Source organism: Muscardinus avellanarius, assembly GCF_963383645.1.
Source record: "Muscardinus avellanarius genome assembly, chromosome: 17".
Lineage (NCBI taxonomy): Eukaryota > Metazoa > Chordata > Mammalia > Rodentia > Gliridae > Muscardinus > Muscardinus avellanarius.
In genome coordinates, this window is record NC_137803.1 from 8,487,736 (window position 1) to 8,513,352 (window position 25,617).

Genomic DNA, 25,617 nt, shown 5'->3' on the forward strand with positions numbered 1-25,617 from the left:
GTTAATTAGTTCCATGTAGTTGCAGGAGTCTATGCCTTTCGGCCAAGGACTCTGCAATCTCCAGCCCTGGACTCTTGGCTCTGGGTTCCATGCTCTCTAGCCCTGTGTTTCACTCTCCACCCTGGGCTTTGTAATCTCAGGTCCTGTGCTCTGTGCTTTTTGGCCCTCAGCTCTGTGTTTTTTGGGCCTGGCCTCTATATTTTCAGGCCCTGGACACTGTGCCCTCCAGGCCAGACCTGTTTTTGTGCCAGTACCATGCTATTTTTATTACTATGGCTTTGTAGTATAGTTTTAAGTCAGGTATTGTGATTTCTCTTGCATGATTTTTGTTGCTGAGAGTGACTTTGGCTATTGTGGTTTTCCTGTTGTTCCAAATAAATTTAAGGACTGATTTTTTTTTCTGCTTGAGGGGAATGACCTTGGTAATTTAATGGGTATTATGTTGAATTTGTAGATCAATTTTGGAAGTATGGCCATTTTGAAGATATTTATTCTGCCTATCCATGAACATGGAAGATATTTCCATCTTCTAAGGTCTTCTTTGATTTCATTTTTAAGTGCTTTATAATTTTCTTTCTAGAAGTCTTTTACCTTCATGGTTACGTTTATTCCTAAGTATTTTATTTTTTGTGGGATATCTTGAGTGAAAGTGTTTTCTAGATTTCTTTTTCAGTGAATTTTCAGTGAATTTTCTCAGTGAATTTATGGCAGGTATACAGAAAACCTTTTGATTTTTTAAGATTGATTTTGTATACAGATAACATTCTGAATTTGTTGATCAGTTCTGTATGCCTTTACATTGAATTTGTTGAATCTTCTAAGTATAGTATCATGTCATCTACAAATAGTGAAAGTTTACATTTGTTTTCTATTTGAACTTCTTTAATTTCCTTTTATTGCCTTATTTCTCTGGCTAGAGTCTCTAGTATTATATTAAAAAGAAGTGGTGATAATGGACATCCTTGTCTTGTTCCTGTTTTTAGGGGAATTCTCACCCAAGGCACAGAAAACAAAAAGACAGATAAATATGTGGGATTGCATTAAATTGAAAAGCTTCTTTACAGCAAAGGAAACTATCAAGTACCTCAGTCAAGAGCCAACAGAATGGAAGCTTTTTTTCCACCTACTCCTCCAATAGAAGACTAATATCTAGGCTTTCTATCCAGAGAATTAAAAAAAAAAACTCAACACTAAGGAAACAAACAACCCAATAAAAAATGGGCAAGTGAAATAGACACTTCATGAAAGAAGAAATTCAAATGGCCAATAAATTCATGAAAACAATGCTCAACATCATTAGCAATCAGAGAGATGCAAGTTAAAACTACCCTGAGATTTCACCTTACTCTGTATAGAATGGCAATCATTCAAAACACAAACAACAACAAATGCTGGTAAGGATGTGGAAAAGTGGGAACTCAAATGCATTGTTGGTGTGACTTGAAATTAGTGCAACCACTTTGGAAAACTGTATGGAGGATCCTCAGAAGAATGGGAACAAATATACCATATGATCCAGCAATGCCACTTCTGAATATCTACCCAAAAGAATGAAAACCAAACTACCAAACTAAAGCACATGTATCTATGTTCACAGCCGCACATTTCACCATTGCCAAACTATGGAACCAGCCAAGATGTTCATCAACAGATGAATGGATTACAAAACTATGGTAAATGTGTACAATGGAATTTTTCTCAGCCATAAAGAAAAACACAATTATGTCATTATAGGACAATGGATAGAACTGGAGGACATTATGCTACGTGAGATGAGTCAGTCACAAAATAATAGAAATCAAATGTTCTCCTAATATGCGAAAGCTAGGGAGAAAATGGGATATAGGAGGAACTCTAGACAAAGAAGGAGACACTATAGACGAGAGGATAAGTGACCTAAATGAGAGGATAAGAGGGGGGAAGAGGAAAATTCTCTAATGTTCATGCTGTACATTGGCGATCAGATCAAAGTCAATCAAGCCAAACATAAGAAGCAGGGAGAGAGAAGTAATGGGGTAGGAACTGGGTAAGGGCTAATTGGGTGATGTATGTATGCATACTTCCACCATTTTGTACTCCATTAAGATGTATGACTACAATGCAGCAATAAAAAATTTACAAAATGGAAAAAATATGAATACAGAACTCAACAAAGATGATAAATGAAACAAAGAAATAAAGAAAAACAAAGAAAAATGTTCAATATCATGTGTGTTTAGGGAATTATAAATTAAAACTACAATGAAAAACCATTATAAAGTCTTTCTTTACCCAAATTCCAGATGATGGCAATGACTTGGATCTAAAGGGACTCTTCATTCACACTGCTAGGAATGCAAAATATTGCATACACTTTTAAAGAGAGCTTGACAGCTTGTTATAAGAATAAACACACTGCTACCTTATGATCCAACCATACAAATTTATGGTATCTGCACAAAGGAGTTAAGAACTCATTTCAACATTAAAACCTGCAATAATTTTTGTAGAAGCTTTATTTATAATAGAAGTGTGGATATATATATATATATGTGTGTGTGTGTGTGTGTGTGTGTGTGTGTGTGTGTGTGTGTGTGTATGTGTGTGTGAGTGTGTGTGTGTTTGTATGTGTATCCTTACTTTTGGAGAATAATTATAGTAAGGAATCATATGTGCTTTCCTTTGTCTTATTGTTAATTGTGAAGTAAGCTTTCAAACACATAAAGTGTACTGCTTTTTCGAAGATTCTTCTCAGAGCTCAGTACAAAAGAAAGTGACACCTATCCTGTTGATTTGATGCTTCTTAGACACAAAGGCCATAAAGTCATATTTTTTCCTTTGATTAAATTCATCTTCAACAGTTGCCCTTTTGAATCACGGATCTCTTCGTGTGCCCTTCCTTTCAGAACCTCTGCATCACATGTGGAAAGGGGGTCAGGGATAGCCACAGTGTGAGGGGAAGACAGGGAAGACTTGAATCCCTTACAGCTTACCTGCAGCTCTAAACAGAAAGTCCTCTCTCCAACAAGTCTCCCCTGGCAGTACACATTAAACCTTCTGTAATGAGTATGATCATTAGCACTATTATTTTGTTTTGTAAACTCAAACACAAAAAACTTACGGAGTTGACTAGAATAAGTCATCAGTAAGACAGAGATGTATCTGACTCGAAAATCTATGAATTTCCCTCTACACTATGTTCATCTGATATGAAATATGTTCTAGTGTGAGCTCAGTCTGGAAGGAATTTTATAGGAAACAAAATACCTTGTACAAATCACCTTGTTCCCAGCCTGTATTTTTACTAACTCCATTCCATTTCCTAACATGTTCCTACACATTTGTACCCAAGCCAGAATCACCTGTTATAACATAAATAATTTGTGATTTTCTATTTTTAATGCGGCAACACAACTTTCAATGATGTATAAATAATTCAACCCCTTTTACTATCTCTAAGGGCAATAATTCCTCCTTTATCTCTAAGACAAGAAAAACACTCCGAGTTTACCAATCTGTGAAAATTTATTTGTTGTAGTTGGTAGGAAAAGAAAATAAATCAAATGACTACAACAAAAATGAGTTCATCCTCTCTCTCAGTGTCTTTAGCTGCCAATAGCATTGCTACTTCCACCAATATCTGCCTGCTACATATCTTGTGAAAATAAATCAACACCTATGATCTGGCAGCTGATTGAACTCTCAATAAGTATTTATTCACCATAAAACTGTATTAGCTATTGGATGGCTTTATGTTCAAATGTTTTATCTTTGTAACTTTCAGACAGATCAAATCTAGCTAAGATAAAATATTCTACAGCATCCTAAAATACAGATTATTATGTAAGCAGAACTCACCTGTATCAAGAAATCAAAAGCACCTAAATTCTACTACTTAGAACAGTATAGAATGTAGTGATATTCAAGTATGTTTTGATGTGCATTGCACTCCTCAGGCAATCTCTTACCTCAGCTCTTAACTCACAGATGATCCTGTCCTTACTGTTTTGAGACTCTTCCTTTATATCTCCTGAAATTCTTTCTATTCCATCTTCATGTTGATCATGAAGAATGTCAAACTGAAAAAGCAAAATTTAAACTGTCATCACAGGGAGCTTTAGAAGCTAATAACCCAGATAACCCACACCACTTCATCATAGTATTGTAGGTCTCCTTCTTAATTTTCAATGTGATCTCTGGCAGGTTTTGTTGTTGCTGTTGCTGTTATAACTACTGTAGTTGAACCACTTATTCTGATACATGTAGTTGAGAAATAGTAAGTTACTAGGAAAAAATGAGTAAATACCTATAAATTCCAACTCATCAACTGAAAAGTAGAGAAACTCAGTGGAGCACAATTGGAATCCCAGCATTCAGGAAGCAGAGAATGGAGGATACTGATTTGCGGAAAGCCACAGCTACTTAGTGAGGCCCTTTGCAACTCAGTGAGATCCTGTTTCAAAAAATAAAAATACTAAAAAATAGGACTGGGGATGTAGCTTGGGGATACAATGTCCCTGGGTTCCATCCCCAGTATTGCAAAAAAAAAAAAAAAAGTAAGCAAACTCAAAAACCTCCTAAATGATTATGAAACAATGATTTTAAAGACTTCTAAACTAATCCAATTACCTAGATCTTTAAATCCTGAATATTGGTAACCTCAGTACTTTTTGTAAACCTAATTATGTCTATTTTCTATGAAATACAAATAGTAAATTAATTGTAACAGAGAAAAATTTAGACAATTGAAAATATATCCACATGGTTCTTGGGTTAGTAAAACTATATGTAGAACATTTATAAAAGATGCTAATAAATTGCCATAAGAAACCATTGCATTAGTCAGGCCCAGTACATGTGAGGCTGAGACATGAGAATTATTGGTTCCAGGCCAGCCTCAGTTACTGAGTGAGGCCTTCCACAACTTAGTGAGACTGTTTTAAAATAAAGAATAAAAATAGGGCTCAGGGTGTAGCTCAGAGGTACAATCCCCAGTACCACACACACAAAAAAAAAAGCCTAATTATTTTCCCATAGCTATTCTTAAAATTAAAGGTTTTCGGCAAAACTACAATATTTCTTGGTATGTAAAACTTGTAGAAACACATGATTATGATATTTTGTTTTATTGACTTATATTTTCTCTAAATCATGTAAGTAAATGTTTTCATCATTAATAATAAATCATGTGGGCCAAGTGTGATGGTGTCTTCTTTTAACTGCAGTACTTGGGAGGCTGAAACAAGAATATCACAGGTTGAGGCAAGACTCAGCAATGTAGCAAGCTCTCAGAAACTTAGTGAGACCCTGTTTCAAAATAGAAAATGAAAAGGGCTGGGCATATTATCTTTGCATAATGCCCTGGGTTAAACCATAAATGAGCAAATAAGGCAACCTAACTGAGGGAGAGGGGAGGGGGGAAGAGGGAAATTCTTTAATTTACCTGATGTACATTCACAAACACATCAAAGTCATTCACTAAGCCAAACATGAGAAGGAGGGAGGGGAAAAATGGGATGGGAATTGGAGAAGAAGGGCTAAATGAGTGATGTGTGCATGTATGGTTCTATCATCTTGTACCTCATTAAGATGTACGATCACAATGCACTAATAAAATATAAAAAAGGGAGGGAGCCTTAGGCTTTATCTCAGAGGTCGAAGTCCCCAGATGTTGTGGTTATAGAAGGTTCCCTTAAGAGCTCATGTATTAAAGTTCAGGGTTGCTGTAATTAAGTCACGAGGACTGTAATTTCATCAGTAGATAAATCCATTGTGATGAGTTTACTGGGCTGTTAACTAGGGCTGTGGGGGGAAGCTGGAGAAGGTATGTCCACAGTGGTGTGGCTTTGGGAATTGTGCTTTTGTCCCTGAATTTCCCTGCTTGAGAAAGTCTTGTGCTTTTCTTCTCTCCCCTTCTGGGCACCATGCCTTGAGCTTCCCAGATGTAACCTGGACTAACATGGACTGAAACTCTGAGATCTCCAAGAAATCTGTGAACAAATAAATCTTCCTTCTTTAAGTCTGTGATCAGTCATTTTGTATTATAGCAGTAAGAATGTTGACCTAGAGACCTGAGTTTGGTCTCTAGTACCCTCCTTCACAAAAGAGCTGGGGTTGTATCTCAGTTATATACTACCCCTGGGTTCAATTCCCCATAAAAAATAATAGTATGTGGCTTTTATATAAAAATCTTATGGAAAATTAGAATATAAAAGCTAATATTGCATATCTATGGTCTATTTAAAAACAATATGACTTTACTTATTAACATTAATAGTAGTGTTAATATGATCTTGACTCCAGTATCTGAACTTGATATATTGCTTTTGTTCGTGCTCTAGAAATCCTATTTGTTAGGTATGATTATGATTATGATTATGATTATTATTATCATTATTATTATTCCTATTCTACAAAAAGTGAACCATGCTTTAAAGAGCCATAAGTAATTTTCCAAAATTCACAAAAGTAATAACTAAAGGGGGCAAATTTTAAGAATATTCTTGCACAATTCTTTACCTGAGGGTTCAATCAATACTGCATCTATAGCTACAAAGATAAAAGACATTGAATAATTTTAGGAAAGTCAATAAACTCACATAAGTAGATAATAGAGCAAGTAGAGCAGAAGACGCTGGCACCCAGACATATCAGAAATGGATCACAGTAGAAATAAAAGCTGATTTCCCAGCCAACTACATAGGTAGTGGAGGGTTGGAAGCATCAAGAGAACACACAGACACAGAAGGAGGGAGTGAGAACAGAACATCATACCACAGCACTTTATAAACATCCATCTTTGCAAATTCAACCCACTACCATGGAAATTAAATGATGTGGCTTTACAGTCACAAAAAGTGAAGTCAAATGTTCTCCCTAATATGTGGAAGCTAGAGATAAAATGGAACACAGGAAAGACTTGAGACAAAGAAGGAGAAACCTAACTGAGGGAGATGGGAGAGGGAAAAGAGAACCACCCTAATGCACATGATGTACATTCATAAACAGAGCAAGTCAGTAACTGAGCCCAACTCCAGAGGGAGGGAGGGTGGAGGGAATGGGGTAGGAACTGGGAAAGGGCTAAATGAGTATCGTGTACATGTATGTCTCTACCACTTGTACCTCATAATAATGTATGATCACAATGCACCAATAAAAAACAAAAATAAAAAACAGAAGATACAAAAAATAATGTGGCTTTAATTCCTGGTCAAAATAAGCTAAAAGTCTTGTTAATGACTGTGTAACATTTAGTCATGGGTAGCATTCAGTTCATCACCGAGCATCACCCTTCCCAATCTGCTAAAGATATTTGTCATAATCTTTTTATCCAGTTGGTCCTGTGACACCTATGCTCTAATTTCCTCCTCCTGGCCCTTCCATTCCTTCCACTATGCCATTTTCATTACTTCTAGTATTTTCCAACACATAAGAGCAAAATAACTGTAGCTAATAAATTGAACATTATGCACCTAAAGCTATTAAAACATTACAGCAGAGAAAATTGGTGAATACATAAATCAAACAACTATTCTCTCCTTTAAAAATGGAGTTAATTTTGTTTTAGAATTATATTTTGGACTCAAAATAACCTAAATTTTGCCACTTAACCTCTTCAACTTTAGGTTTTAGATTAATGGCGTTGTAATAAAATCTATTTAGAAGCTGCAAAGTTGGAAGCAGTAGACTTGTAGATGCTAATGATGATTAATTTAGCAGCATTATAAATGTCACCCACAAATGATATATCACATTAGTTAAATTGAAAGTGACAGAAATAGGAGGTAGCAGATAAAGTGGGTGAGTCAGCATTAGAAAGCATTTTCCAAGTTCACGTCCTTTTATTTAATATTATTTAGTATATTCTCTTTTAAAGCCCTTCCCCCTTGAGGTTTGGCCATAATATAATTCAAAAATTACTCTTTAAAATCTCCTTTTCATACTGCAGTGTTTATAAAAACCAGGCAACTTGCCATGTCTATAACTTCAGAAACAGCGTCCATGATTTGCTTTTGGAAATATTAACAATATTACATGTTTAACCTATAGTATACATTCGGATAAGCCTGGGATAAAAGTCAGAGGATGATATCTAAAAATTATTATATAACACATGAATAAAATATTTTAACTTACCTAAATATGCATCTACACAAATATTTCCTTTTTTGGTCTTCTAAAGAATTTAATTGACTCTTCTAGAATCAAAGGTTAATCACTCCACTTACACTCACAATTTGATATCTTTGGGTTCCTTGCTATCCCAAGAATTGCTTCTCTCCTGTATCAAGTTCTCCTAGTTTCTCCTCTTCAAAATGTACATACTTAATACTTTCCATCTGGGTTGAGGACAAAAGAGTGTGAAAGGCCAAGGTAGAAGACCCTCCTTGAATGCGGTCTTGAAGTTTCCACTCTGTTTCTTTTGACTGACCTCTGTGCCCCCTCACTCAATTTTCCACTGTCTTCTGCATTTCCCGGACTCTCCAGTCCACAGCATTCAACCCTCCCTTACTGAATGCCTGACATAAATAAACATGGTTTTTAACAGTGCCCTTGTCCAAAGACTAGCTCAAGACTTACATAAAGAAAGGTTCTCCTGCTGCCTTACCTCTCAGATTTCTATACAATTTTCCATTTTCTGCCTGCCGTACCCAGTGCCACTTCACCAAGTCCTCTTTTTCAACAGATAGCCAACCCAGGACCATCCTATCAACTCCTTTCTACTCATTGTTCAAATTTCTTTTTGATGCTCATAAATCTGAGGTCCTGCCAAATATTTGCAACTTAAACTCAAAAGGTAATGAATTCCATGGAATTCATTGCCTTTTGCCCATAATTTTTTTTCTGTTGATGTGTGTGTGTGTGTGTGTGTGTGTGTGTGTGTGTGTTCAGTACTAGGGATGGAACCCAGGGTATTCTACCTCCAAACTACCCCCCCAGCCCTATTTTTTTATTCTTTATTTTGAAACAAGGTCTCACTAAGTTGCAGAAAGGCTCAGTAAGTAGCTGAGGCTGTCTTCTACAAACCACGATCCTCCTGTCTCAGCCTCCCAAATGTTGGGATTACAAGCATGCGTCACGATGTCCAGCTTGTGTGTGGTCTTGATGAACTGTCATCTGACTGAAAACATCATAAGTCTGTTACCTTCTCTGACACTGCCCCAGCCTCCCCAAGCATGTGTAGCATTCAGTTCATCCACAAGCTTCATCCGCGTTTTCACCTGCATGTTTTTCAACTATACGAATCTCTCCTCCCCTAACAAGCTTAGAAAAGCAAAGCATTTCTTTCTGGATGACCAAAGCAGACTCATGACAGTGTCTTTATTGTTATTTCTCTGGAATCTCTTCATCACATTGATATTCTGTTTTTTACTTATTTTTTCTTTTTGAAGATGTAGTCAAATTACCCTAGTCAACGCATCTTCCACACTTTCCTCGTTGTCTTTGTGTTGATGTGCACATCTTTATTTGGCCTGGGTATGACAGTGACACCTCGTCCTCATGAAAAGTGAAAATGTAAGAAGAAAATGCTATTCAAATGCAGGAACATCCAGCAGCAACATTAGGGTTCCAAGTAATTTAAATTAACAGTAAATACAGAGAAAATCATTTTCAAACAGCCAAAGACAGCACAGAGGAGCAGCTCATGAATCAAAATATTCTAGCTAAATATTTTAAAGTAAATTTTACCTATTTCTCTTCCTTATTTTAAAGAATAAAGACAGCTTTAATAAATGAAATTTGATTTGCATTCTTCAAGTCAAAAGTATTAGCCTTTTGCTCTCACCAATGTATTGTTTACATTTTAAGTATATCTTAAAATAGTCCATTTTTCAAATTTTAAAATAAAATTTTTAGTGAATCTGAAATATTGACATTTTAAATCAAATGACTATATCACATTTTAATCATCGGTGATACTCCCAAACCAAATAACTTTGTGTTTACTATCTTTCATTTAAAATATTTACTTTTGTTAATTTTATTTCTTAAAATATTATTTCTTTTTTTCTGCCAGATCATCATATTGCAATATTTGTTTATTTTTAAAACTGATTTATCCATAATATAAATAAGAACTCATATTTAGCATACATATAAATATATTTCAGCTGTGAGCTCCCAAGTATTAAATTTTATTTTGGATCAAATTATCATGATACTTATGAGTACACAGTTGTTTAAATGGTACTATTTTGGTAGGTAATTGTTAAAAATAGCTAATCATTTACTGGAATGTATCTATTAATGATGTAAATGAATATAATTTTAATTACATTGTGTATCCATGGAAGAAATCACTATTGACAGAATTATATAAGAATTATCTTCACTTTTATTTATTCTTTTGTTATTATGGGCCCTGAAAAATTTGATCTCAAATGGTGAATAGAAATGGAAAATGTTTTTTTATAGAAAAGTCAGCCATCCGTGGTATAATCCCAGCACTTGGGAGGCTGAGACTGGAGGATTGTAGTTCACAGACAGCCTCGGCTACTTAGTGAGGTCCTTTCAACTCAGTGAGACCCTAATTGAGTACAAAGAATAAAAAAATAGGGCTGGGGGTGTAGCTTGGAGGTACCTCCACAGTATAAAAAAACTGTTTGGATTGTTTTCAATATTCTTCTAAAGTCATGAAATAGCTCTATTTTGATCTAATAGTAAAATCAATTTTTATTATCTGTAAACTGACCAATTCAGTTGTTTATACTCTAATATTCTCATTAAAATGAAAATTAGAAACCATTGGAAATGTCAGATTCTGTGAGCCATTCATTAGTTTTTTTTTTTCAACACTGGTATTTTATTTTATTTTTTAATTTAATGTTTATTGAATACCTATTACAAATGAGACATTTCTATCCTTGGGGACACACTAGCAAATAAAACAGACATCGCCCTGCCCTCAGGAATATAGAACCCAACACGAATGACAAACGATCATGAGGAAGCCTAAGGAGTACACTAAAAGTAGGGGTAAACATACTTTGCAATACTTGCTGGTCATTCTTATAATTTTAAAGTCAACACTGGTATTTTAAAATATGTCTTTAAGATACTCCAGAGTTTTCCCAAATCTGGTGACATGCTTAACTCTCAAATGCAATGAATCAAAAGTCTAGTACTTGTTACAAGAATCCAAGGTTATATATTTCATCTGACAGCTGATCTTTGTCTTCAGAGTCACTCAAAGGCTAGGGGAAAGCCAATAGAGTCCCAAATAATTATTTATTATTCTAAACAGATTTTCCACAAGGTTATAAAAAATATCCTATGGCCAACAGAGGATTTGTTGTGACTTGAGAACTTTGATACAAAATCATTATTTTTATTATATGAAGAAGTTATCTAATACCTGGGCAGGGTGACACACATATCTATTCCCAGTACTTGGGAAGCTAAGACAGGAGGATAGAAGGTTCAAGTCTAACCTAAGCAACTTAGTGAGACCCTGTTTCAACATAAAAGAACTTATATAAAGCTCAGAGGTAGAATGATCTGGAGTTCAATTTGCAGTATCACATTAAAAAATAAATTATTTAGCATATATTTCAGATAAAGTATCTAACAAGGAAATAAATAAGATATAGTTGTTCAATTGTCTCTCTCTCTATAGATACGGATATAGATATAGAGAGATATCTATAATTATCTATGCCAAGAGAGATGATTAGACAAAGTTGTTTTTCATAAATATAAAGAATTTACTTTGTAAGATTACTCACAAATATAATTCTCTTTTAGAAGTCAAGCACTTTCAATTATAAAATTTCTAATCTAGAAACAGGATTGCTTTAATCTTAATTTGGGGTTTTTTATTTCTGAACAAGTTCAGATACTAAATCACAATAAACAAACTATTTCTTTGCCACTCTCTCCAAATAAAATTTCTCATATTTTGATCAAGAAATAACAGCAGAGTGGTCAAAAAAGTACTGGAAATAATCAAGAATTTTGTTCCTGAAGTGATTTTAATAGAGCTCTTTTATATACTCTGGCATGTCTGACTTTCTATGCCTCCAGTTACTTTATTTTTATAAAAGGAGGGAGACAGAGAAAACTTTATTCTACCTAACTTTCTAATTCACTTTTAAAGTGAGGGATTGAATTTAGGTTTGTTGATAAATTAGTAGTAAAAAGAATTAACAGCTCAAAACCATATAAAATGTAATGTTTCCTAGAAAAGAGGGAAATAGCTTTGATCTTTTAATTCAGACCCAAACAAAATATCATATTTTAAAAAATATTTCAACAAAAGTTTTCATAACTTAACCAAAACATTAATAAACCTGATTATTTATAAAATATGCTATGTAAAAATTAACTGACTTCTATTTTAATATGTGATATTTAATATGATATTTTCATCATATTAAAATATGATGGAAAACCATACTTATAGGATCAAAATGATAATGAAGTTAGCAAGAGATCAAATCTGCCAATCTGAAACAACCAAAATGCAGAAAAAATATGGAAAAAAATTATAAACCATGAAGATCAGGCTATCTTTGAGAAATGAAAAGTAAACAAATATAGACCTAAAATTGTCCATTTTCTGCTTCCAGGAAGTTTTCAAACCACAGAAGAAAGCTGGAAGAGCAAGGAGGAGTCTGCTGGTCTACCTGAGGGATGGATCTGGCAGGCCAAGGGGGCTGAGACATAGCAGTTACAAGAAAGAACACCGTCCTCTCAGGAAGCTTGATAGAGATAAACAGGTGGTCATGATTGGGAGAAAACTGAAGCCGGCCCTTATGAATGGAAACAGCTGCAGCTAGAGAACTGCCGGATCGCACTTAGACCCCCAACCCTTGGGAAAGAGCAGTACAGGTGTAGTTACTCTACGCTGCGGCACTAAGAGATTGTGACCTCCCCAAATGCACATGCACTAAGAGAAAGTCTTCCAGGCTGAGTAAAACTCACTGTGAGGAAGGTCCCACTCCCCTTAGAATCTCTAACACTCTCTCTCTCTCTCCTCTCTCTCTCTCTCTCTCTCTCTCTCTCTCTCTCTCTCTCTCTCTCTCTCTCTCTCTAATAAACACACACACACACACACACACACACACAATTTGACCCTTTTTTGGAATATAACTCAAGCCTTTTTCTGAAAGGTCATCCCTTTTTATCATGACCTTTTTGACATTGTTCCCCCATTTTCCTAAATAAACCTCTAATATTCTCCTGTTTATGATTTCCATTTGAAATTTCTCTCAAGAAGAGAGCTCACCACCTTATCATATTTAATCTAGGAGAGATTAATGCATGATAAAATAAACAAAAAACAAAGAAAAAGAACCCCAGGGAACTGTACAAAGCAGCAGAGGATGCAGTAGGGGAGGGATCAGGGCACTGCGATAGAAAACTGATGCGCCCAGAAGTGCCAAATCTACAAGACCAGGACATAGGAACAGTGCCATAATAATCACCCCTAGGCCCAACAGAGTGGAAAGTGCTATAATTCTGAGGCCTTTACATAAATGATGATAAAGAGTGCTATCTCAGAATTTTCTAGGAAAAAATTGCTTTAGATTAAATACTACCCTGATATTATCTAAAAACACTTAAAAGTTTCAATACACAGTTTTAATTTATGACCGAGTAGTGAAATTAGGTATCAAAACAAAGCTGAAGACTAATTACAAAAATATGAAAATATCAGTTACCTGACAAAATGAAGTACTAATAATAAGAATCCAATAAATACTTACAAGTTATACAAAGAAATAGGAAATATAGACACACCATGAAAAAAAATTCAACTTTAATAAAGTAGCCCGTAAATGACAAAAATGGTAGAATTCTCAGTGTCAAGGGATCCTTAATGTTCACCCTAACTTGGTGAAATTTTAGATATGTATGTCATAACTACAGTCCCCTGGCTTAATTTTATCTTAGAATATTTACCTTAAAATGAACAAACAAACAAATATGTAATTGCAAATTCTTTCTTTGCCCCTTTGAAATATAAATATTTTCCCTCATGTCTTCTATTTTTATAATAGAAAAATTCTTCCCAAAAACCTGGAAAATGTCTCCTTGAAATTCAGAGTGAAGGAGACAGTGCTCCCGGTGCCTGTGTCCTTGAGAAGCTGAACCTAACCTCAGTGGACACCAATTAGCAAACAGATGGCCTAATAACAGAAAATAACTGTTGAAAACTGAGGAGTGTCTCAAGGAGACTGTTAAATCCATTGATCAAAACCTTCCTCCCCAATGTCTCCCAGTATTTTTCCACTAGTTTGCCCTAGCGAGACTTCAAATTTGCCAATAAGCAAACAGTGAGACAACTTTAAGCTGCCTGATATACCTGTGATTGGAGTTCCTAACAAAAGTGGAAACTATTTGAAAAAAATAATTACCAAAATTTTTCAAAATTCAAGAGAAAGAGCCAGGCGTGGTGGCGCACGCTTGTAATCCCTGCGCTTGGGAGGCTCAGATAGGAGGATCGTACAGGTTAGAAGCCAGCCTCAGCTACTTAGTGAGGCTCTCAGCAAATTAGTGAGAGCCTGTTTCCAAATCAAATATAAAATAGGTCTGGGAGTATAGCCCTGGAGTTAGGAAGCCCCTGGGTTCCACCCCCTGTACCGCACACACACACACACACACACAAAAAAAAATCAATAAAAAGTATAAGTCTTCCAATCTCATTAACATGTATGAGAAGGGAAAAAGAAGCTGGTGTACGGAGAATAATACACCAAGTAATGGGTGTACCTATGCTTGTGTTATTTGGAATCTTAATAATTATATATAATTACACTGTACCAATAAAAGTCTAAGACTACAGATTCTAGAATTTCAACAAACCTCAATCATGTGGTGTATAAAGACCATGCCAACATATATCAAAGTCAAATTGGCTAAAACCAATTTGGAAAAAATAAACCTTAAAAGTAGCCAGAGAACTAAAAGAGACACTGACATGCATATCAATTAAGGAATACACACACACACACACACACACACACACACACACGCCCTGAGATTCCATTTACATACAGTGGCATACAAAGAAATCGATTAGAGACAGCAAGCACTAGAGAGGTTGCCTGGAACCACACCCAGACAGTTATCACGGGTCACACAAGCTGCATCAGGTGCCTGCAAGGCAGTGACAACATATAAGTTTCCAGGCTTGGGATGCCTTCCTCAAAAGAAGAAAGAGAAGAATCACAAAGCAACCAAACTGGAATCTGGAAAGATTAGATTTTCTGACCCAGATTAGCATAAGAATGTTGGACCTTAAACTGAGATATAGAAAAAAATAACAGACTACATAAAAAAGCATGAGTGGATAGTGACATAGGTGCTGGATGGTTCACAGGAGCAAGAGACTAAAAAATACAATGTGTATCATTAAGGAAATCATTGAAGAAATTGTGGAACTGTCACACTATGGAACATTCTCTGGGCATTCAAACACTGGAATTTGCACCATACCAGTTGATGTAGTGTTTTCTCCAGGAGTGGTGAGTAGCAATGGGAGTTATAGCAAAGGCACTTTCAATATGACCTCAAACACAACAATTATAGACTATAGACATAGGTAAACACTTATCTTTGGCCATGTGTACACATAGAGTCTAAGTATATGAGTATAGTTATATGCATATCTATAAGTGGTTTTAAATTTGAGCATCTAGAAAGGTAACAAAGTACTTTCGGAGTGAGTATGTAGGATAAATAGAGTAGGAAAAAAAGCAAAAATGTTTGCCAAAATATATTCTAACCCAGCATTGCGATGCACTCCTATAACCACAATCCCAGTATTTAGGAAGCTGAGACAGAAGGACTGCTGGTTTGAGGCCAGCCTCAGCAACGTAGCAAGACCCTGTTTCAAAATAAAAAATAAAATAGGAATAGGGGTGTAGCTTGAAGGTAGAATACCTCTGAGTTCAGCCTCCAGCACAATAAATAAATAAATAAATAAGTAAGTAAGTAAATAAATAAATAAATAAAATTTGGATAATGTGGATTTGATTCTGTTTTTGTTGTTGTTGTTATTGTTGTTGTTTTCCTGGGGTTTGAACCAAAAGGCATTCTTCCTTCAAGCTACACCACAAGCCTGATTTTTTAAATTTTTTATTTGAAAACAAGGTCTCATTAAGTTGGTGAGAGTTTCACTACTTGCTGAGGCTGTCCTCGAACCTGTGATCCTCCTGTCTCAGCCTCCCAAGTACAGGGATTGCAGGCATGTGCCACCATGCCCAGGGGAATTTACTTCTATTAATTTTATATGACTTTATATGTACTTATAAATGCATATGTATACTTTGAAAACAAAAATGAATAATTTCTTAAAAGATAACTGTCTGCACCTGATGTACAATGATGAGTTAGATTTTTCTGGTTTGTTTATCTATGAGAGCTTTTGGAAACTGTGAGCAGTGGCTTTGCATATAAGGAAGGAAACCGCTCTATTCCACATAATGAAAAGAAAACATTGCTCTCTAAGTACAATGGAAAACTCGTCAATCTACTTGAAAAAAGGAGATTTGGGCTCATTAGTTTCTCAAGTAACCACCAATATTTTAAGTGATTTGCAATACTTTTCTCAAAATATTTATGTTACATAGGATTAGAAGATCAAGATGAGTCCAGAGACATATGCATATATATTCCATACAAAGGTTATTATCACATCCATCATAAATATTGTAATCAATTATATTTATAAAACAAACCATTATTGTGACTTTAGAAAAAATAACAGATAGGAGCATCTTCAGGATTCTTTTTAAATCTCAATGAAGTAAATACTTCAATTGGCATGATGGAAATATACAAAATTATGAATTCTAATCTCAATATTGTTCAAGAGGAAGAGGAAGAAGTGATGAGAGCTGAGGTGAAGAGGAAGCTTACCAATGTTGTGTGTACATATGTCTCTGTCACTCGGAATTTCACCATAATGTATGATTACAATGCAACAATTAAAATAAGATTATTTTGAAAGTGATTTATTTTAATCGGTTATAGACTTTAAACTTTGCAGAATTTTATTCTCTAAATTCCCTCTCTCTTCTGTCTTCATGGTCCTGATTCAGCTCACAAGGAAGTTGAATTTATAGGCTAAGAAAGTTATTAGGGGGCAGGAGACATATTTTAAATACTTGCTTGTAGATAAACAGACTTTTCAAAGGATTAGCATTATTCAATTCTTACGTATTGCCTGAAGCTGCACATAATTACTATAGTATAAAAGTAGAGAAATTCCAATAATCATGTTTGAATATATCTAACTGAAACTGAAGTGTGTAATTTAACTTCACTACATAAAAAAGTGCCAAACTTGCCATAATAAAAGAAATCCTGACAGTTTTTGCATGACTTTAGAAATTGAAGTTTTCCTTTGATCTGACTCAGTCCATCTCTACTAACTATGAGATAGAAACTTGTTCTTTTGTCAACACTAAAGATTTAAGAAAAGTAGTATTTTAAAAAATGTAACTGGTCTCAAATGGCAAAGAAACCAGAATGTTAGTATTTTTTCTATGAAAAAGAGAATATTACACCTCACTATATGTGTGTGTGTGTGTGTGTGTATATATATATATATATATATATATATATATACATATATATACATATATATATATACTTTTTTCTAAGTGAGGTTTGGTGGCTCATTCCAGGAATTCTAGTACTTAGGAGGCTAAGACAGGAAGATCACAGGTTTGAGGCCAGTATGCTACAATTTAGAAAGATCATTTCAAAATAAAAAAAATAAAAAGGGCTGGGGGTATACATAGTTCAACAGTAGAACTCCTCAGTTAAATCCCTAGTAACATACAAAAAGAAAAATCAACATGTTTATGTTCTTTATTGGTTTGTAACAGTAAAAGATATTAATATAACAACTTACAAAAATGATTTGAAACCTGTATAAAATAAAAGAAGCCAGTGTATACTTTTATTATATAATATGCCCAGAATGAGATCTACAAACATAAAATTAGTTGATGGCAACCAAGGCCATGAGGCTTGCGGGAAGCACGGAACGGATGCTAATGAATGCCGCGGCCAAGAGGAACTAAGGAAAAGGATTTGAGGTTAATAAGGGAAGCTCAGACAACTCCATAAGTGTATGAAAAACTACGGAACTTTATTAAGTGTATCCATTGTGTGGGACGTGAATGACCTATCAATAAATCTGTTAAGATATGTAAAGAGTGTTTTAGTTGAAAGGATTACAAAAGTTTGGCCTTCTAATTTAACTAGAATTCTCAAAGAGCTTCTCTTTGGATGTGTGTGTGTGTGTGTGTGTGTGTGTGTGTGTGTGTGTGTTACTGTCTAAAAATTAAACCCAGCACTAGGGGCATTCTACCTCCGAGCTACATCCCCAGCCCTATTTTATTTTATTTACACAGGGTGTTGAGCATTCTTTATTATTATTTTCTTTTTTCTTGGTACTGAGCATTGAGCCCAAGGTGCAGTCTGCCTCTAAGCTACACCCTCAGCTGCTTTGTTTTCTTTTTTGTTGGGAAATAGGGTCTCAATAGGTTGCTGAGAGTTTCACTTAGTTGCTGAGACTGGCTTTAAACCTATCTCAGCCTCTCCAAATCTGAGATTACAGACCTGTATGACCACAATGGGATTGGCCTATTCTTAAACAACCAGAAAGACGCAGGGCCCGCATTCTGACTTCTTTTTTTTTTTTTCTCTTGATGCCCTTATCATAGGAAGGATGACCTCCCAAACACACTGCACCTCTCTCTGTATTCCATAATCTAACCTTGCCAGTGTGGTTCAGAGCGGGGCATTTCCTGCTTCTCAAACCCTCTCATTTTCTGTCAATACTGAAATGGTGCTTGACCACATGCCTATAAAACACCTCTTACTTTCTACCTAAGTTTTCCTTGGAAGCACTTTATCTTAGATGATGTTTTGACAATTTTGTGAATTCAAGTTTGGCAGTGCATTCCCTAACGTGTGGCCGTCTTGGAATTTCAGGAGAGGAGACAGATCTGTGTGATTCTTTCCCACAACCAAATAGCTGAGAAAAACACTTCTTTTCAGAGACCCGGTTCCTTTTGTGCAAACAGTGCAGGTGTCTAGAATCAGAAGAAAAAAAAAAAAAACACCTTCTATATAGTAAAAAAGTAAATAAAAAAAAGAACAATGGTAAATAGACCACAAGCAAGCAGGCCCAGGTTCCCTTAGTCTAGCCTTGACTGTCCACCCCAATTGGTGCCATCTGTAAGGATCTACTAGTCTCTTCTTAGTGGGAATCAGCCGGACGTAGCCGAGGAGCTCACAAGGGGGAAAATGAGCTTCTGCTTTCCGTTCTCAAAGCAATTCCACTGTATGGGCGTGATTATCAGCCCAGGTGAAGGGCATCTGCTGTAAATGCGGGGCTAACACCTGTGTGCAGAGTAAAGACTCCGCGGAGAGGAGCGCCACCTAGCGGAATCTCAGAGGGCGGAGAAAGCGCAGACGAGATCCTAGGAAAATTCAGGTTTCACAGAGATCCCCATTTCTTTAAACTTTGGGGATAAATAAAGATTAAGAATGCAAGCAAATATGTACTAATAAGAATGCGAAAACAATTCACAGACTTTTTAAAGCTGAAAAGCACCAAAAGAAAACCACAAACCCCATAAAAGTTAGAAAGCCTTAGTAATAACTACTACATAAATCTTTTTCCTGTATTTTTTATTTTTATGTGGAACATATTGAAAATAACATACATTCAGACTATGCTTGGTACCTTCCCCCCACTTCCTCTCTCCCCTACCAACAATGAGTGCCCAGATTGACCATGCTATATTTTTACACAAATTCGGTTGTAGCTCCTTCATTGATCAACCTCGGCCTTCTTCCTCTCCTCTCCTTCCATTCTAGCTTTGGTGGGGTTTCTCCTCCATTGTCTGGAGTCCCTCTTGTATCCCTCTTACTCCCTAGCTTGGGCATATTAGAGAAAACATAAGTCCCCTCTCTTTCTGTGCTTGGCTGGTCTCCCTTAACATAATGTTCTCCAGATCTTCCCATCCTCTTGCCAATGACAGGATTTTGTTCTTCTTTATAGCTGAGTAGAATTCCATTGTGTGTATTTCCCATAATTTTGCAATCCATTCATCTGTTGAAGGAGACCTAGGTTGGATCCATATTTTGGCTCTTGTGAATTGTGCTGCTATGAACATGGGAATGCATATGGTGGCTCCATTCCCAGTTTTCTAAGGAATCTCCACACTGATCTCCATAGAGGCTGAACTAGTTTGCACTCCCACCAACAGTCCAACAGTGTAAAAGAGCTCCACTTTCCCTACAATCCTCGCCAGCATGTGTTGTTATTTGATTTCTTTATGCGTGCCACTCTGACTGGGGTTAGATGGAATCTCAGCGAAGTTTTGATTTGCATCTCCCTCCCCTAGACCGACCTCCCTGGCTCCACTGGGGTTTCTCTCCCATTATCTAGTCTGTCCCTCTGGAGTCCCAGTCACTCCCAGCTTCTGCATATGAGAGAAAACGTGACCTTCACTTTCTGTGACTAATTTCACTCTACATACTATTCTCCAGGCCCATCCATTATCCTGTCAATGACATGATTTTGTTTTTTTCATTGCTGAGTAGAATTCCATTGTGTATATAGCCCATAATTTTGTAATCCATCCATTTATTGATGGACACCTCTGTTGGTTCCATAATTGGGCTTTTTTATTAGTGTATTGCAATTATATATCTTAGAGAGGTTCAATGTGATACAGACACGCAAACACAGAGCTCGGTGTATCTTCTTCTGTTAGATTATTGGGCCCATTATTTTGCTTTGCTTTAATTTTGGTTGTTGTTTTTTTATTCTTTTCAATTACTTGAGCATTTTTACAGTTATGTCCTCCCACGCAAAGGAATCAAGATTTCTCCACTAATTGCTGCATGGTTCATTTTCAATGTTCTTCTCATGCTATTTAATGACTAAATACTATTATTTTAGCATTATATTCACATAAAAATAGTTTTACATTTTAGCTTTCTTCTGTCCTATGCAAAAGTTTTTATTTTGGTGAGTTTGCAATTATATCTTTTTTTTTAATACTAGGGATGGAACCCAGAAGCATTCTACCTCCAAACCACACCCTCAGCCCTGGTTTTTATTCTTTACTTTTTCTGAAACAGGGTCTCGCTGAGTTGCAAAAGGCCTCACTAAGTAGCTGAGGCTGTCCTTGAACCACGATCCTCCTGTCTCAGCCTCCGAAATGCTGGGATTACAAGTGTGCAAGTATATCTTTTGAAAGTAATTTTCATTCTTTCAAGAACATGTGGGGTTATGAAATATTCAAGTTAACATCCATTAACTAAAATAAACTATACTCTAAATGAAGGCAGTATGGCCAGGTGCAGTCATAGCACTTGCCTTTAATCCCAATACTTGGAAGGATGAAACAGAAGAACCACAGGTTTGAGGCCAGTGCAAGATAACTTAGTAAGATCCTGTCTCAAAAATATGTGTGTGGAGATTCCTTTGAAAACTGGGAATGAATCTACCATATGATCCAGCTAAACCACTATATCTTTCCAAAGGGGTTGAAGTCAGAGAACTACAGTAACATACACATACCCATGTTCATAGCAGCACATTTCCCAATTGCCAAACTATGGATCCAACCTAGGTGTCCATCAACAGATGAATGGATTACAAAATTATGGGAAATACACACAATGGAATTCTACTCAGCAGAAAAGGAGAATAAAATTATGTCATTTGTAAGAAGATGGAAAGATCTGGAGAACATTAAGTGAGATTAACAAATCACAAACAGTGAAGGGTCCTATGTTTTCTCTAATATGCTCGAGCTAGGAAGTATTTGGGATACCAGAGGGACTCCAGATGATGGAGGAGACGCTCAGTGAAGCCAGGGAGGATGAGTAGGGGAGGAAGAAGGCTGAGGTTATTAATGGAAACGCTACCTGTGACTGTGTGTATGTATGTAAATAGAACATTGTTAACCTGGATACTTGTATCAGGAGGGAGGGGAATGGGGAGGCAGAAAGGCGGCACCAAGCACTGTGTGGATATATGCCATTGTCAACATGATACATGATCTACATATGATGTGAGACTATAATGCACCAATAAATTAAAAAAAGGCTGGAGGTGTAGCTCAGAATTAGAATGCCTCTAGGTTCAAACCCCAGTATCACACACGTATGCCAAAAAATAAGATAGCAAAAGCTGGATAGAATGATGAGAGCACATTATGATATATATTATATTTTCTATTAGTTCAGATATTCTAACAAGGAAAATGGACACTACTCCTGAACTTCCTTCCTTGACCTCAAATTATATATTCAGAGGAAGAAGTATTTATAAAATAAAAATGATATACAGTGTACATGAAAAGAATTGATAATTTTAAATTTATCATCTCATTTTGTGTCATGGAAAAATCGAATGGGGTAATATACATTTCTGTTTTCAATCTGATTTTTTTTTTTTTTGTGGTGAGGGTGGAACCCAGGGGCTTTTCTACCTCTGGGCGACACTCCCAGACCTAGTTTATACTTTATTTAGAAACAGGGTCTCACTAAGTAACTGAAGCTGTCTTCAAACCTGTGTGGTCCTCCTGTCTCAGCCCCCTAAGCGCTGGGATTACAAGCCTGCGCCACCACGCTAGGCTTTCAATCTGATTTTTTTTAAGTCAGCTGTGTAAATCTATCTTTGATACACGGGAGGAGAGAAGGGAGTTGAGTATCCTCCAAGAGACAAAAGGCAGGTGACCTGGCCTTCAACATGACAAGGGTCCTCCAGTTAAAAGACGAACAGTGTGTACTAAGAGGTGGCCCTTATCTATGGAATGGTCTAAATTGAATCTCCTTGTATGGAGACTTCTTATAGAAAAAAAAAAACTTTATATCTGGGGCACGGACCTCTAAAAAGTATCCTAGCAGCTGAGATTTAAATAAAGTTATTTCTTACTGTATATGTTTCCCACTGTATGAGACTTCATCAGCATGAAAGGCAATTTAATTCTGTGACTTTTTTTAAAGACCTTGTCCTTTATTTCTTTTTAATCTATTATTACAATTATTCTAAAAACTATTAATTTGTATAGATCAATTTAATATCTGCTTTCTTTTTGTTGTTTTTAAATTTTAAAATAGTACTGTTTAATATAAGAAATGCTAAAATATCTAATATCAATCTTATTTTTATTTTATATTTCCATAGTGAATATGGTTTCTGAATAGCCTACATTTCCTTCATGATTCTCATAATAGTCTAAGAATTAAGTAAGTCATCTCAGTGTCTGAGGGTTACCTTGGCAATGCCTATAAATTATCCACTAGTAGTCTAATTAATTCTGACTTATGTAATTTAGTGCTTATGTTATTCTTAATTACATTTGTTTTGAAAGGTCTTGAAGGTACTTATGTCAGCAAAGTGGGTCCCATATGCTTCATTTTTCTTATACATTTACAGAATTCTAATATGACGTTTCATCTTTCCTACTCCAGGCCCGATAAGCTAACTTATGTTGTGCAGAGAACAAGCTGAACAGATTTTCACGATGGAAAGGACTTCAGGGATGAAGACTCATTCCGGTGCCCTGGAAAATCGAAAATCCTTAGGGATGCAGAGAATTCAAGTCATGAGGCTAATAAGGATGAGTCTAGTCATTCAACTGCTGACCTAACACCATGGCCACAGCCGTGGTTTAGAAACAAAAGCATTTATAGGTGGTAAGAAAAGTTAGTGCAGAGCCTCGTTCATTTAATACTTGCCACAAACTAGTAAGCACATTTACTCAGTACTGGATATAGGATGCGAATAAAGCAGTTCCAACTACATTCTCCTGAAGCTGACAGTTCAAGATCTATAGCCAACAAACACAAAAATAACTGTCCATTTCAATAAGGTCTTTAAACATCTCAGATGTTGCTTGGAGGTTAAATGGGAAAAAGATGCATAACTTGTATAGAAATGGGTCCTCTTTCGTAAAACGATAGGTAAACTGGGGTCAATAGCAGGGTCACTGGCTGGCAGGAGAGAAGAGACCTCTGTGTGATGCTGTGACTAGAGATAGCAGCATGGACTCAGCCAAGGAGTCAGCAGTTGTCCAAGTCCTCTGATGAATGCATGGCAGTGTAGTTTTAGGATACTGTGGACAGGGGATAATGACAAAGAAGAAACAGGAGAGGCACTGCTGCCATGAAAACAATGGTTAGTGAAAAAAAGTAGGGAAAACATCTTTACTAAAAGCATCTTTCCCTGAAAATAGCCAGCTCTTCCTCCAAGACTCTTTCTTCCCCATCCATTGCTTCACCCATACAGAAGGAAGAAGGAATTATCTAATTGGTGAGTTAAATAGGGCAGCTAAAAACATATAGCGCTCTTCCTTCATAACCACCCCTCCAATTACTTTTGGAAAGAGGTGTCTGGGAGGAACACACGTCTTGCCATCTTTCTCCAGAATAGAGGCTGTGCAGCAACAGGGTTGCTTATGTGTGTTTTGGGATGGAGTGTTCACCAGCACCCCAGCTGTGTGGATATAAATCAAGATTTTACTATGAATGTTCAAGATTAGGAAGTCCACTTTCTCTTAAATATACGTCAAAGTCTTCACAACTTACCAAAAATAATAAAGACAATATATTAATTGATACATGTATTAATAAGATATCATTCTTGACAAACTGAGAACTAGGAATTAATTTTCAGTACATTGACAAGATCTTATCTAGCCCAGCTTGGTGGCATACAACTGTAATTCCAGTACTTGGAAGACTGAGATAAGAAGATTACAGGTTTGAAGCCAGCCTCAGCATCTTAGGGAGGCCCTCTGCAACTTAATGAGATTCTGTTCAAAAGTAAGTGATAAAGTAGGGCTGGGGAGTAGATTGGAGGTGGAATGCCCCTAAATTCAATTCCCAGAGCCACACAAAAAAGAAAGAAAGAAAGAAAGAAAGAAAGAAAGAAAGAAAGAAAGAAAAGAAAAGCTCTTCTCTAAAGATAGGAAAGTCTGAAATGTTCCTCTGTCTTCTTAGGCTTATATTTCCAGTTAACTTCTCCCACAGAATTTTATACTGCTACATTGTTATGCTTGAAAGTTTTTACTAAATACCTTATTATGATTCTTTACAAAAATATTCTTATGAAAAATAATCTTAAATATTACTATATTACCTGATATATTGACTTCCACATCAAACACTAGTTGGATGCTTACTGATTTTGTTTTCCTTTTCTTTCCAGGTATGCTCCTATTATTTCTCAACATCCCCTACTATATGTTACTATGCCGCTTGAGTGTTTACCTGTGAGTTCTGAAGGGGACATAATGTGCACTATTTGGTTCATAAAGATTCCTATATGATTCCCCTCCTTCTTTTCTAATGTTTGGTCAGATTCCTAGTATCCAGTTATGGGACCTCTGACAACCCAGGAACAACAAAGTCACTGAATCAAAGAAGGTTGCCCTCTAAACACATGGGTCGAAGTGACTGTCCCTAAGTTCAAAAGGTTATGTATTGGGCAGCTGTAACTGAAATTTGTGTTGTTGTTTACTAAGTAGTAAGGGGAGAAATGAGTTGTGTCATTATTGGATATCTGTGAAAATGTTGGCACTGATGGTTCAGCCTAGTGGGTTTGGACTTTTGTGGCCTTACGCATTACTTGAAAGTAAACTACTATTC

At 36.1% G+C, this 25,617-nt stretch overlaps 1 protein-coding gene across 1 annotated transcript in view; it reads right to left on the minus strand.

The window, feature by feature from the left end:
* CCDC102B (coiled-coil domain containing 102B) overlaps positions 1 to 25,617 on the minus strand; it is a gene marked incomplete at both ends in the record, with an annotated part of 181,996 nt that overhangs the window by 111,801 nt on the left and 44,578 nt on the right. Inside the window, 1 exon segment of the mRNA XM_080714665.1 lies at positions 3,948 to 4,058. Coding sequence (XP_080570791.1) covers positions 3,948 to 4,058 — 111 coding nt within the window.